The sequence below is a fragment of the Littorina saxatilis genome, linkage group LG9 (assembly GCF_037325665.1).
Source record: "Littorina saxatilis isolate snail1 linkage group LG9, US_GU_Lsax_2.0, whole genome shotgun sequence".
NCBI lineage: Eukaryota > Metazoa > Mollusca > Gastropoda > Littorinimorpha > Littorinidae > Littorina > Littorina saxatilis.
Window position 1 is genome coordinate 12,793,064 of NC_090253.1, and position 15,455 is coordinate 12,808,518.

At 41.2% G+C, this 15,455-nt stretch overlaps 1 protein-coding gene and 1 long non-coding RNA gene across 2 annotated transcripts in view; both read right to left on the minus strand.

The window, feature by feature from the left end:
- Positions 1-15,455, minus strand: part of LOC138975310 (uncharacterized) — a 243,064-nt gene that overhangs the window by 18,976 nt on the left and 208,633 nt on the right. The gene's annotated exons all lie outside the window — the stretch shown is intronic.
- LOC138975306 (branched-chain alpha-ketoacid dehydrogenase kinase-like) overlaps positions 1-15,455 on the minus strand; it is a 34,119-nt gene that overhangs the window by 15,272 nt on the left and 3,392 nt on the right. The window contains exons 2-7 of the mRNA XM_070347961.1: positions 9,747-9,815; positions 5,758-5,868; positions 4,956-5,003; positions 3,914-4,033; positions 1,954-2,052; positions 930-1,003 (exon numbers count right to left, since the gene is read on the minus strand). Coding sequence (XP_070204062.1) covers positions 930-1,003; positions 1,954-2,052; positions 3,914-4,033; positions 4,956-5,003; positions 5,758-5,868; positions 9,747-9,815 — 521 coding nt within the window. The remainder of the gene's footprint in view (positions 1-929; positions 1,004-1,953; positions 2,053-3,913; positions 4,034-4,955; positions 5,004-5,757; positions 5,869-9,746; positions 9,816-15,455) is intronic.

Here is a 15,455-nt window from a genome sequence, read left to right on the forward strand (position 1 = left end):
CTATAAACAGTACTTTGAGCTTACCTCCCTTCTGTCGTCTGCTGTTTGAGCGCAAACAGCTCTATTTTGGATGCGTTTTTTTTTTTCAGACGATCCAAAAAAAAGATTAGGGTCGGGCCTAAAAACTAGGGTCGGTCGGGTTACCGTAAACAGACCTATTTTTTTTTGGCCTTAGCAAATATGACGCAACTAATGGGGCGAAATGCCCAACAGCTTTTTCTGACCTATCATTAAGAAATGTCATGTTTTTCATCTACCATTTGTCCTGCAACCCACTCTCTAAGCCCTCCATTGTTAATTTTATTTTATAAGGTGTTGTTTTTTTTTAGAATTATATTTTGTCTGTATTATTTTGGGGAGGATGGTGCCTTGAAAACATTCTGAACTGTCAATGTTGGCGATATGTTACGCCAATTTCTCCACTTTCTTACAAGTAATTTTCATTCCATTTCTAAAAATATGCACAGATCACATTTGTACTCAAATCAGGGAGCACATATTCGGCTTTCGAAAACCTCATTGGCAGACGACACAAGGGGGATAACCCCGCATCCCTTTTGTCTCATTTGTTTTATAATGTGTTGTCTTTCTCTTTGTATAGTGAGTCCAGTCTCTTTGCGTCACTGTATAGTTATTTTCTACCCTGACCAACAAAAAAAACAAAAAAAACAACAACAAAAAATCCCTACCTACCTACCCTATTTTTGGTAGCCATGTTACCAGACACATACAACTTTTTTTTGTTGGCCTTATGGAAGCTTCCTCTAGACTAACAAACAAACAAACACAAAGGGAAAGAAAAAGCAAGAGCAACACGGAATGAAACAGGTATAACAAGAAGAAGGAGGGGAAACACAGAAGGGAAGGAACTCTGGGAACAGGAAAAAATGACAGGGGAAAGATTTCTCTTCATAGAAAAGCCGACTTACTGGATGTACTGCGCTCTTTTTTCAATCAGCTTGCGCGGTGAGAAAGCCACATTGACGACTCCGACATGGTTGGGCTGAAACAAACAATCAATCAATCAATCAATCAATGAGGCTTATATCGCGCATATTCCGTGGGTACAGTTCTAGGCGCTCTGCAGTGATGCCGTGTGAGATGAAATTTTATACGGCCAGTAATTGCATATTTACCTTTCACGGCCTATTATTCAAGTAGCATACCTTCACATTTCACCCAGCACTTCTGAAGTCTTACTGAATGCACCATACACGCCTGCTGCATGGCAGCTGATTTCCGCGTTCGGCATGTTTGAATGGGATAATTGCTGTCTCTTTTTTTTCAGTGAAATTAAAGTAAGACTGTAAGATTGGACAACACAACATCACAGCATTAAGCATGGGAAATAAAAACCTATTTCTGTCAAATTCACCACTATACTCTGAAGTCAACACTCAAATTTCAAAACTTGTTTCCAAAACTCACAACACAATACTTTATACATCTCAGGTTTTGTTTTAGATCAACGTTTGTTTGTTTGTTTGCTTAACGCCCAGCCGACCACGAAGGGCCATATCAGGGCGGTGCTGCTTTGACATATAACGTGCGCCACACACAAGACAGAAGTCGCAGCACAGGCTTCATGTCTATGCCAGTCATATTATTCTGACACCGGACCAACCAGTCCTAGCACTAACCCCATAATGCCAGACGCCAGGCGGAGCAGCCACTAGATTGCCAATTTTAAAGTCTTAGGTATGACCCGGCCGGGGTTCGAACCCACGACCTCCCGATGACGGGGCGGACGCCTTACCACTAGGCCAACCGTGCCGGTTTAGATCAACGTTTGATCCATTGTTGCTTTTTATCACAAACAATAGATGCCAAAAGAAAAAAGTCCACATGAATGTAAAATGAAAATAAAATTAAAGTTTTTTTAATCTTATCTTATGTCATGTTTATCATTGCTAATACTCTGCCGACAAAACTACTTGAAATAATCAGCAATACCTTTTCGTCATGCAGAGACAGGTGATGCTCACAGAGCATACGTATTCCAAGGCGCGAAGTCAGCGTTCTGTCCAGGAAAGTCCGTATAAGGGTCTCATCCTAGATAAACAAACATCAAGGTATAACCAACATTCCAGTTTAGTTTCTTAAATTGTAAAAGCAAAAGCATAATATTTTAGTACTCTGGTGTAATTGCCAAGAAAAGACCTCAACAACACCAATTCACAACAGCGACAAAATAATTATACAACGCTATTTAACTGGCAACAAACTTGGATACATTTCTTACACATTTAAATCAACTAAAATGCAAAAGCGTGAGAACTGTAAATGTAAAATCATTTTGAAGTACCTTACACATCTTCAGGTCTGCTGCATGCTTCTGTCTGCACCTGCTATGACCAAATTTTACTGTCTGCAATCCCAGCCCCCCCCCCCCCCCCCCCCTCCCCACCACAAAAAAAACCCAAATTCACAAACACTCCAAAACATTTAATTGTATAAAGTGGAACCCCTCTTCTAAGGCCTCCAAATTTCAGACTTCCCCCTTTATAATGTAGCCAAGTGCACTTCGCTACCCTAAACACTCTAATCATCACATAGCGAAACAGCCTTGTGTACAGTACAAACGGGATCACCCACCCCATAGCAGACGATACGATGATGCGCGCGCACCTTGCTGGCGCAAATTCTAATAAAATACCTTTCTATATAATATTATATCTCCTAACTTCTATCTTTCAAAGTCCCTTTTACCTTTGATACTGTCCTAATCATATTTAGGTTTGCATAGAAGTCAATGATTAGGCTAGATGGCTGCATATTATTGTGTTATTTACGATAATGCTTCGAACTGACCAAAGCGTCACTTTGGCCTTGACCGGTTTTCATGTATCGTCGAGAGAAATTGATTCTCACAAACTCATCTTTGTCTTTTCAATCATTGTTTTGTCATTTTTGTATCACTACATGTATTACATATCCCGTACCTATGTTGCCTTTGATTTTAGTTTGTTTATAAGGATTTGGTTGTAATGAGTGATGCTTGGTTTCTCTGCAAAGATTCCTAATTTATGCAGACAGGTACTCGCGCCGGAATTTTGCCGACTCCATTTACTTTCGGACTTTGCCGCTTTGTACTAAGTCACTGCATAATTTTCCCCCATGTAACGCATATCATAATGTTTGTCTAGGGTTCTTCTTTTTATTTGTATGATTTATGAATTTGTCCATTATCACAGTTTAGAGAGTTTTGCAATTTTCTGCACTGAAGTTGGTTCAGTGCCTTCACTAGGACCATTGTTTTTGTATCCTACTAAATAATTATAAGTTTTTCCGAAATGTTATCTATTGCAATGGAAAGCTAAAGGTCGTAGCTTTAATTTGATGTATTGTTTGTTAGGATTGGTTATGTATTTGTTTAAATAACGTAGGGTAAAGCATGTGTAAGAAACACAGATTCCGTGTTTCTGGCCGTATTCAGGCGATTTTTATTCTCGCCGGACGGTGCTTTTGCTGCAGTCCGCGCCGGGGCTATAAGTATAGGCCGAACACCGGCATAAGTATTCATTCGCTCCTAGCAGCTGAACACGACACTACACTTGCTTCGCTGTCTACGGGTTTCGCCTTCGGCCTCTACGTTTACTTGCACTGTTTTCTTGAATAAAAAGTTGAAACAAGACGCTTGGACTTGGGCTTCGATTCTACTACCTTCCACTACAATAAGATCTTACTTTTTCATATTTTCTGTTTATAACCTCTGTAAATTTACCTCCCTTTTAAGAGGGATCCTTTTTAAGTCTTGAATTTCTGATTTTTTTAGTTCTTAAAAGGGGGGGGGGGGGGTGTTGTTCCACTGTACACATTTTTAAAAAACACTACGCCCCACAACATAGAGTCGGCACAAATTTGCAGCCAGTACATTATACAGTACATACATACAGCACAACGATCAACTGACCGTGATGTGTTTGCGGACTTGTGCGAAACCTTCGGCCAGCAAGGTGACCACATCGTTGTGGTCGTCCAGTAGCTGCCTCAGCGTCTTGGAGAAGTTCTCCTCCTGGTCAAGGGAGGTGATCTGCAGCACCCAAAAACTGGCTGTAACTCCTTCTGCTTGGTCAAATGAGCGCCAAACAAGACACTCATTCTTACACCCTGAAAGAGCAGACTGGTAGGAATTTATAATTTGTATACATAAGGTTTTTTTTTATCCTCCGGGGCCTTCTTCTTCCTGTAAAGGTGTGGATTGCGATGAACATAATCGCCTCTGCAAATATTGTACCAGGTGGGAGTTCTTGCTGCCAAAATGACTAACATGCCGGATGCAGAATTATAATGCATAGTTTTTACCTTCGGTTGTCTTATGTTCACAGAGCTTGCAGCACTTCTATATATATATATACGACTTGTGTCTGTCTGTGTGTCTGTGTGTCTGTTCGCGATGCACGGCCAAAGTTCTCGATGGATCTGCTTCAAATTTGGTGGGCATATTCAGGCAGACCCCGGACATAACCTGGTCGATGAGATTTTTCAACACGTGCTCTCAGCGCGCAGCGCTGAACCGATTTTGGTTTGCGCGCTGAACCGATTTTGGTTTTTCTCTGGATCCATTCCCAGCAACTCTTCCTTATCTTCTCCAGTGATTTCAGCCGCGTTTATCTCCCTTCCTCCGTGCGGTGCGCCGGCAAAGCCGGCGTACACCCGGCATAACCGGGTCCCCGGCACAGCCGGGTATTCGGCTCGACTTTTTCCCGGCACAGCCGTACCCGGCGAAGCGGGTATTCATCTAGTTTGTTATATATGTTACAATCTGCAAACTTACACACGAACCCTAGCTCATTTCCCTCGTGCAATTCTGCATCACCTGATTCGATGAGCTGTTTCTAAGCACTAGACAGCAGAACTGATGATATATTATAATATCCAACCCACAAATTAACATGGAAAAAAAAAATAAGAAGAAGAAATGCTAACTAAAATAAAAAAAAACACAGACTTACCACAGGAAAGTTGGAAAGAATGTTGAAAGCTCTAATGTACAGTTCATGCTGAAAAATAAGAATGTAAATGTACAAAAATGTCATGCTCTAACAATGAACAACTGGAAAAACATCATACCCCTTCCTCCCAAAAAACAGTGCAACCCCCTTTTAAGACCCCCCCTCCCATTTTTTAAGACCCTGCTTTCTCCAACTTTATCTGCATAACCTCTGTAATTGTAAATTTAGCGTCAGTTTAAGACTATACCCTACAGCTATTCTAAGACCAGATTATCTCAGATTTGTTGAGGTCTTAAAAAGGGGGTTTAAGTATACCAATTAGAGATTGTACCAATTAGAGATTGTACCAATTAGAGATTGTACCAATTAGAGATAGAAGGGAAACAACAAGAGATCTGCAAACATATTAACCTGTAATTCTTTCGCTGACAATGGAAGGACTAGGGTAATTAAATGCAAAACGAAAGGAAGAACTAGGGTCATTAAATGCAAAACAAACTACTTCTGAGATATCAAATAACCAAAGGGAAGTAATCGCTCTTAATGCATACGACATGTGTAATAGAGTAAGCGAGAGTTGTACGGAGCCTTTTCTCCTGGCACCTGAGAGCATTGAAATGAACAAGCGACTTTCATCCTCATTCCACCTACCAAACACATAAAAAATGCTACCTTTTTCCAGGTCTAACCCCCATGTCTGCTCTAATTACACACATACACATTTGTTGGACAATGCAATAACATGGTCCACTCATACTGACTCTTTGTGTATACAAACAAGCTATACAAAATCAGCACATACCACTTGCAGGAGGGTGGGATTACAGCCGACGATGAACGGGAGGTTACGAAATCCAGCAATACGGTGTGCAATCCTCACTGGAAGTTCTTTGCTTAGGTACTGGGCACTCCGCTGAAATTGAACAGAAGGCTCAGTATATATATATAGCTATTCTGATGGACACGTGGGGGAATTCGGGGGCTGTGATCGGATGGTCTCTTCTGATCATCAAAGCATAATGCTACGGAAGTCGGCCATTTTTGCCAATATCCAAAAGCATTATTGTCAATAACAAAGACGCATGGTTCCGGTTTACCCATCTGTACCACAATGATGTTTCACTGATCGACAACAGCATACACTGACAACTTGAAATTCTTCTCGGGAATGTTTTTCAGCTTTACAAATGTCGATAGCATACCCTTTTCTGCTAACGTCCCGATGAAACAGGACTAAACCTATTATTTTCTGTCCCTAAACACCACAAAATGCCCAAAGTCGAAAGATGTAGTACAAACAGGGGAGTAAAACGGAACAGCCGTTTTTGTGTGCCTGTGAGCTTAGTTGACAGTTGCCGACTGACACAAACTTTCGCATTCGGCTTTTCTTATCTCGTAACTCCACACTAAATACCCCACTTCCCCTCTGAAGTATTGATGTACAGCCCATGGCACTAACATTCATGTAGTCGTTTATAACTGAGGTTGAAAAATTCGCTTCATGACGAGACAACCATAAATGCCATTCACCCAAACTGAAAACGTCGCTGCTGTTTGCTCGCTTTGTACGGATTAGCTGTTCTCTTTTCCTCCCCTTGTTGCATCCTAGTTCTTCAGTTGTTTCTAGTTTTCCGTTGATGTTGTGTTTTGGTCTTCTTCATAAGTAGTCTTGTTCAAAATTAAAAAAACTCAAACTTCTTTTTGTTGTATACCAATGAACTAATAAAAAGCTGTTTAACAGCTGTGTTGTCAAATTGAGTTTTTTTCCAAAGTCAGTGTGGCGCCTGCGCAAAAATAATGCGCATAAGAATTGGCGTCTGCTATCAAAACCTGAGATCAAAGCATCGACGCAAAAACTGTCATTTTGTAAGTTTGGAACAACAAATAAAGGTCAGAACTGCTATATAATCGCTATTGTATTTTCAGCGTAGCAATAGGGTCCGATATTTAGACTCGAACAAGTATAATGCGACTCGTCGGCATTATACTTGTCTCGTCTAAATATCGGACCCTATTGCTACGCTGAAAACACAATAGCTGTTAATACATAAATGATAAACAAAACAAGAATACGCAAACATAATGTACATTGGTCTAAGTGGAAAAAAGCAGATCAAAATCAGAAGGAATAAGGCTTTTCTAGAGCTCTACCTTGACTCACCCCCTCACCCGGCAACAACAAAAATTGGTAATTTTTTTTTTTTTAAAGACGCGAGAAACAAAACCAGAAATAAGTCACAAAAATACCCCCAAAATTGACCCAGTTCTGTGATGATTTAGGTTTGTTTTCTTTACCAGCAAAACTAAATAATGGTCCCATGCACTGCATGCTTGTAAAAACTACAAATACAGCACACACACCAATGACCAGTCATGCAGTACAAAGTCAGGCCCCTCTTCAGACATATCCTGATTCATTATCGTATTCAAATTTTCAAGATATCTGACACTCAGAATTTCCAAAACAATGTCTGCATGTACAGTGCAAGCAAGACACACCCTACATGCACCAGCATCTATATATACGACTAGTGTCTGTCTGTGTGTGGTTGTGCGCGATGCACGGCCAAAATTCTCGATGGATCTGCTTCAAATTTGGTGGGCATATTCAGGTACACCCGGGACAGGACACAACCTGGTCGATATTTCAACACGTGCTCTCAGCGCGCAGCGCTGAACCAATTTTGGTTCCACCTCAGCTACCCGGGCCCCCATACCGACACACCAAAGCCAAAGTTCTCGGTGGATCTTTTTCAAATTTGGACACCGTATTCACCTACACCCCGGACACAATATCATCGATGAGATATTTCAACACGTGCTCTCAGCGCGCAGCGCTGAACCGATTTTGGTTTTTCTGTTCATTTCACCATTCCCAGTAACTCTTCCTTATCTTCTCCATGTTTTCAGCGTTTACCTCCCTTCCTTCGTATGGTGCACTATAGTATGAGGGGGCATCTTCGGATATTCCCGGCGTTCTGTTACTATTTTTAGAAGGTCACCGCAGTGTCCACAACGTAAATTGGACCCGTAAATTATCCTCACTGTAAAAGTGCAAAGGTCGAATCAATTTATAGTCACGCGAAAAATACAATGTCATCTATCTCTCTATATATACGGCTTATCTGTGTTTGTGTGTGTGTGTGTGTGTGTCTCTCTCTATGTGGGCAACACCTGTGGATTGTTCAGTTCTGTTTGTGATGTGGTCTGGCGACTTTTGTGTATTTGTATGTACTGGCCTTCCTTTGAGAAGCCATAACAGTTCAAAAGGGCTTAGAGATAAGCTCTAAATTGCTCAATCCTGTTTGAGTGGAGTTCGCCTCCAAAGGTGATTAACACGGTTACATTCGTCGACAAGGATGGGACTCGATATGGTCAGGAATGGCATTATGGCCACTGAATCATTTTCGTACTGTTCCCATTCCACGAATCTGGGAGGGACCTAAGCTTGGCGGGTCCATTGTTCGGACCCGGCGAAGCCGGCGTTCGGCTCTAAGTACTTCTTCCCGGCGAAGCGGGTATTCATCTATATATATATATATATACGGCTTCTCTGTGTGTATGTGTGTTTGTGTGTGTGTGTGGGCAAAAACCTGTGTATTGTAGAGTTCTGTTTGTGATGTGGTCTAGCGGCTTTTGTCTGTCTGTATGTTCTGGCATTTGAGAAGCCACAACAGATAATATAGGGCTAAGAAATAAGCTCTAAAAATCTCAAACCCGTTTGACAGGACTTCGCCTTCAAAGGTGATTGTGGTGAACCGCCACGCTGTCTGTCTCTGTCTCGCGATTCACCCCGGCGAATTCATCATTCCCAGTAACTCTTCCTTATCTTCTCCAGTGTTTTGCGCCTTCGTGTGGCTTCAATCCATATTCCCGTTTCTAAGTTACTATTTTTAGAATGTCACTGCGCTGTCCAGAACGCTTCCCTTGCACCCTTAAGTTGTTCTTACTGTCAAAGTGAAAAGGTCGAATCAATTTATAGCCACGCGAAAAATACACTGTCACCTATCTCTATATATTTATAGATATAGATATACATATATATATATATACGGCTTCTCTGTGTGTGTGTGTGTTTGTGTGTGTGTGTGTGCAAAAACCTGTGGATTGTAGAGTTCTGTTTGTGATGTGGTCTAGCGGCTTTTGTCTGTCTGTATGTTCTGGCATTTGAGAAGCCACAACAGATAATATAGGGCTAAGAAATAAGCTCTAAAATTCTCAAACCCGTTTGACAGGACTTCGCCTTCAAAGGTGATTGTGGTGAACCGCCACGCTGTCTGTCTCTGTCTCGCGATTCACCCCGGCGAAGCCGGGTATTCCTCTAGTCAGTGATATTCAATATGTAATTGGCAGGCACAAGAATGTAACACTTTTATCTTACAGACCCAACGACACAGTCAGTTGTCTTCGAGTTTGACATTCACAAAATCACATTGTTAAGTCACCAGTATGTGACTCTTATCATGACTTCGGCCAGTTTACAGTTAACTCACCAGTATGTGACTCTTATCATGACTTCGGCCAGTTTACAGTTAACTCACCAGTATGTGACTCTTATCATGACTTCGGCCAGTTTACAGTTAACTCACCAGTATGTGACTCTTATCATGACTTCGGCCAGCTTACAGTTAACTCACCAGTATGTGACTCTTATCATGACTTCGGCCAGCTTAACAGTTAACTCACCTGAGTATGTGACTCTTATCATGACTTCGGCCAGCTTACAGTTAACTCACCAGTATCATACAGTGACTCTTTATCATGACTTCGGCCAGCTTACAGTTAACTCACCAGTATGTGACTCTTATCATGACTTCGGCCAGCATACATTATGGCAGCTGGGGTCAGTCGAACTGAAGGCTGAAAAAAGAAGAAAAAAATCTGAAGTACATTTTCAAAAATGGTTAAGAAAAACAATTCTAGAAAACCTAACAAGAGCTAGCTTAAAAGGTAAAATACACAGTACGAAATATATCAAACATCCAAGAGAGAGAGAGAGAGAGAGAGAGAGAGAGAGAGAGAGAGAGAGAGAGAGAGAGAGAGAGAGAGAGATAATTGAAACATCTGGGATGGGCAAATCGTCCGCGGGATCGCCAGGGGCGAGTAAAAATCCCCCAGGCTAGTACGGTACTTTCCGGGTGACAAGGCGCTTTGTTATACAAGATGCACCCCCTTCTTTTAAAAAAAAATTGTAATCCAGTCACCCATTGGACGCAGGGGGCCCGATAGGGCGCACCAAAATGACCCAGTTTTTGCCATGAGAGGTGGTTCCCCTGTCATATCTGAGAGAGGAAACACTTCCTGCACCGGGGTCAGTGACCGGTCAGTGACCTTTAACAGAGTGGAAATCTGTGTGTGCGGCCAGATCAAAGGCAGGGCAGTACCTAGTAGCTGAAACATGCATTATCACAAGTTGTTTGACTGGTACTCAAGCGGTCTCTTTGATTTTTTTCGTATTTCATACACGGATTAGGCGCTTCGTTATACAAGATGCAGGGGTCGAACTCGAGGAAAAAAGTCGCGCCTTATGACCCGGAAAGTACGGTAGTAGTAGAAAACCGCCTGGCAACTCGCCCGGATAGCCAGTGAAAATTCTGCGCAACTCAAATGTAGCACTTTTGGTTATAAAATCGAGTTTCAAATCAGATGCAGCAACTTTGGAATGTACCGGGCAAGCGAAATTTCTGGTGGGTTAATGACTTTCTTGCAGTTACTCGCCCAATTGGTGAGTTAAAATGTTGTGATTTGTCCATCTGTGAACATGTATGTGAACATCTCTGAATTTTTTTTTTTTAAACAGTATACCAGTTACTTAAATGCATTCCTGGACTTATTCCTGCCTTGAAAGGACACCTTCAATATATATAAGGGGACAATTTTCTTCCAGGAGTAACATGCTTGCACAAAGAGTGTGTATAACTATAAATGTGTACACATGGTTTTTGTTGTTGCTGATGTTATGCAATTTTGCGACCCTATTCAGAAGAAAAAAAACAGCTGTCAGCTGATATTTTGATTTGTAAACCACACTGAATAAACAAAATACAAAAAAGGTGAGAAATAGCAAACTGATTAAGTACTACACAGCAAAAACAATGCTTCATGACAACTGGCAATCTTTGCCCCCCTGCCTACCCGCCGCCGCCCCCCCCCCCCCCCTTTTTTTCTTTCAGCCATGACATTGTGTCCTCTAGACAGTTCTGAAGCTTTTCTAAGTTCAGTTGCATGGATCACATTCCAGGGAACAGACTGCAATATCTTTGCTCCTTCACCCTCACTCTCTGTTCTCCAGCTTATAAAACACACCCAACTGAATTTATATCAGCCATTGGATCTTTTACAGTTGTTGCTAGCTGTGAGGTCACCTTGACATTTTTACCACCACTCTCAGCTGTGCGGCTCGTCAAAAAAACAATTCTGCCCACTAGCTGTCTATTTGTGTGTTGTAAGGTGAACAGTTCAAAATAAGTACCTGCTGGTGTTCTGTTTTTGTGTGTGGTGTTTATGTGGTTGTGTGTGTTTACAGGTTTCTGTGTGTGTGCGTGTGTGTGGGGGTGTGTGTGTGTGTGAGAGTGAGGGAGAGAGAGAGAGAGAGAGAGAGAGAAAGAGAGAGAGAGAGAGAGAGAGAGAGAGAGAGAGAGAGGGAGGTTTGCAGCTGCACTGTATGTGTTATGTTTGTGATTGTATGCTTAGGTGCAGCTTTCCAAAGCAATCGGTACATCAAAAAATGTATGCATGCATTCAGACTCTCACTTTTACACACACACACAAAAGAAGGAATCTGAAATGTTTAGAACAATTCAGGTCAGACTTAAAGCTGCTCCCAATTTGTGTTGTTTCAAGATTGCCTAATTTACTGCACTCCACACACACTCACTACTGTACAAAGAATCTGAATGTGTTCAACATTTTTGTTAGATTAGGTTAGACTCCTATAGATAATGCTCCCACTCTGTGTCACTTCTTGCATTATTTACTACACTGCCTCAGGGTCTAATTTTTAGGACTAGGAGCCTTGGTTGCAATGCATGCAGCCCTGGATCATCCTGGGAACACTGTGCAGCAGTGATTTTCAAGCTACATCCTGCATCAGCAGTGGAACCTTACAATTGACTTATTATGACCACAAAATGATGACAAAAATTGGGTCCTAATAGAGAGGAGTCTTACAATGGATGTTAGGCCAAAAACAAAAAAAGGTGTGGTTACGGTAACATAGCCAAAAAAAATAGGGTAGGAAGGTAGGCAATCACTTTTTTTTTTAAACTTTTTTTTCTAATGTGTACAAATTAAACCTACTTGACAGGGAAATAAGTGTGCGACTCGGGCGCTTTCGCTTTCATTGCGTTTTCTGCACTCGTTTTCTTGTTTTTTGTGGGTTTTTTTTGACAAATGTAATAACAAGTTATAGGGTCGGCCCCTAAAAATAGGGTAGGTCGGGTTACCGTAACCACACCTATTTTTTTTTTTAGGCCTAAGTTTACAGATGCTAAAAGTACAAACAGAAAAACTCAGAAAACAGTGTGTGTGTGTGTGTGGGGGGGGGGGAGTCTAAAATGGGGGGATGGGGGAGGGGCTAAACCTTGCTTATGGAAGTTATAGGGAAGAACAAGAGACTATGTATCGATTGGACATTGGATTTCCCTTCTTTGAGCCATGTGACGTCAGAGGCCTACAAAACTTCATGTATCGATTGGACATTGGATTTCCCTTCTTTGAGCCATGTGACGTCAGAGGCCTACAAAGCGTAATGTATCGATTGGACATTGGATTTCCCTTCTTTGAGCCATGTGACGTCAGAGGCCTACAAAGCGTAATGTATCGATTGGACATTGGATTTCCCTTCTTTGAGCCATGTGACGTCAGAGGCCTACAAAGCGTAATGTATCGATTGGACATTGGATTTCCCTTCTTTGAGCCATGTGACGTCAGAGGCCTACAAAACTTCATGTATCGATTGGACATTGGATTTCCCTTCTTTGAGCCATGTGACGTCAGAGGCCTACAAAACTTCATGTATCGATTGGACATTGGATTTCCCTTCTTTGAGCCATGTGACGTCAGAGGCCTACAAAACTTCATGTATCGATTGGACATTGGATTTCCCTTCTTTGAGCCATGTGACGTCAGAGGCCTACAAAACTTCATATTTGGGCGTTTCAGGTTGACCAAAACTTTAAAGGAACTACAAAACACACATCATGTGTTTGATTGCATACATACATGTGCGTGTGCTGTTCAATGTCAAAACAACAACAAAGTCAGTACATGACGTGTGTTTTGTAGTTCCTTTGAAGTTTCGGTCAACCTGAAACGCCCAAATATGAAGCTTATGTGTTTGATTGCATGTGTGTATGTGCTCGTTCAATCGTCAAAACAACAACAAAGTCATAGTACCTGAAAGGAATGCGATCGATACATAAATGTTATTTGCGTTTTTGACCAAAATATGACATTTTACACAGATCTCGACAGTCATTGTTCACCTCGACCGCTCTCGGAGAACAATGACTGTCTCGATCTGTGTAAAATGTCATATTTTGGTCAAAAGCACAAATAACGTATAATATATTTATATACAGTATTGGCTAAAAACAGACACACTAATTATGGAATGCTTACAAAATAAAGTCAAAATCCAATTTAGCTGTTAACATTTCGATGGGTTAAAACCAGAACCATCTAACTGGATTTCCACCATTTTGAGAAATGGCCACTTGAAGATTTCAACCCCTTATAAAAAATAGTAAACACAGGATTGTAGCCCTCATATTTTACACACTTGACTTAGAGGAAACACTGGTCATGCACACTAGTAATCAATTTAATTGAACAACTTTTTCATATGCAAAAAAGGTATAATTTGTTCTGCTTCCAGAATACACTCCTGCTCTTTTCTCAGTTCTGGAGCTAGAAAAGCCCAGTGCACCATAGCTGCTTCTGACTTCCACACAGACCCCACTGTGGCCTGTGCTACAGCAGTCAGAAGCAGCCTCCTCACACATAGCATGTTCTGCTTCCAAGCAAAGCTTATACTGTACATTAGTTCAAATCGTTTTTCAAAGTTTATTACCGTCATAAACAAACAAATGTCAAGTCACTTGCAAAAATATCATCAAGGACTCATGTATTCATTCATTGTGTGGCCTAATGAACGCAACACGCATAAATAGAAATTAAATTGCCGGTACTTTTCATAGCGAAAAAAAACCACATAACAAAAACAACACACACACAAAACTCTCTCTGAAATCATTATACTTTTTTTGTTATTGTGTTTTTCAAGAAATCCCAACGGTAATCTTATGTTGTATCAGCTCATATCGTTTTGCGTTACGCACAAAAACTACAAACCCAATAACACTAACAACAAACCAAACGAACAAAGCAGCAAACAAGCAAGCAAGCAAACAAATAAACACAAGGCTGAAGGCGCATTTTAACCACACAATGCAAATGGTAACAAAATCACGAGCTTTAGATCCTGACTGCATGCTACTCTGTTCATTATCAAGAAAACAAATTGGCATTCTTACCTTTTGTTGTACTTTCCTCTTCACAAAAATATTGTGCACAAAGGTCGAAATAAATAATACACATTTTGCACTTTTAACAGTCGACCTCCTGTACTGCTTTTGTCTTAGCCGTTTGACCAGTTATTCCTGTGTAACATTCATCTCTGAGTGTCTTCGCTTTTCGAACACACCTTTTCTCGTAGTCCCGGGTTGCAGAGTCTTTAAGTTCGGCTGAACTTCTTCTCATGAGGTGTCACATAGGATGCTTCCTTCATCGATGACAGAATTTTCTTTGTTGGGGTTCCATAAACAGATGGAAGAGATGCTGTGGTAGTTTCACCTAAAGGAGCAGTGTCTGACATATATACTACAAGCTGATGTGAATACACCTGCAGGGTAACAGAAACTGTGGAAGCACACACAGGAGAAAGATGTACAGGAGTTGGGTAGCTTGATTCATTTTTGAGGGGTGGAATCACAATCAGCAAGTATTGGAGTTGATGCATGACTCGAACAGGAGGATAACCCCCATTCACCATGTTCTCAAAAGGATCTTCGATTGAAGAAACAGCACAATCGTCATATTTTGGGGTAGATTTTGCCAATGGAGACGCATCAAAGTCATCAGGTTTCACTTTTAGCATTGGCAGAAAGGAGATTATGCAACCGTAATCCGTGAATCCGAAGGACAGTCTCCTGAAATGCATGGTGCTTCTTACTTGCCTGGACGGCCTGATGATTCATCTCCTTTCAAACAGCGTCTGCAAAAGACATGGATACTATGAATGTTATCTCCTTTGAACAGGCAATTACTACATGTACTTCTATTTTAAAATTATTAACCGATAATTAAAAAAAAGGTAATTGCCTCCGTATTATCGCTTCTGCGTTAAAACTTTGGATAGTTTTCGTGTTTCTATTCACACAAACAAATGAAACATTAGTACTTGATTACACTCTGACCACTCATGCTCATCAGTTTGAC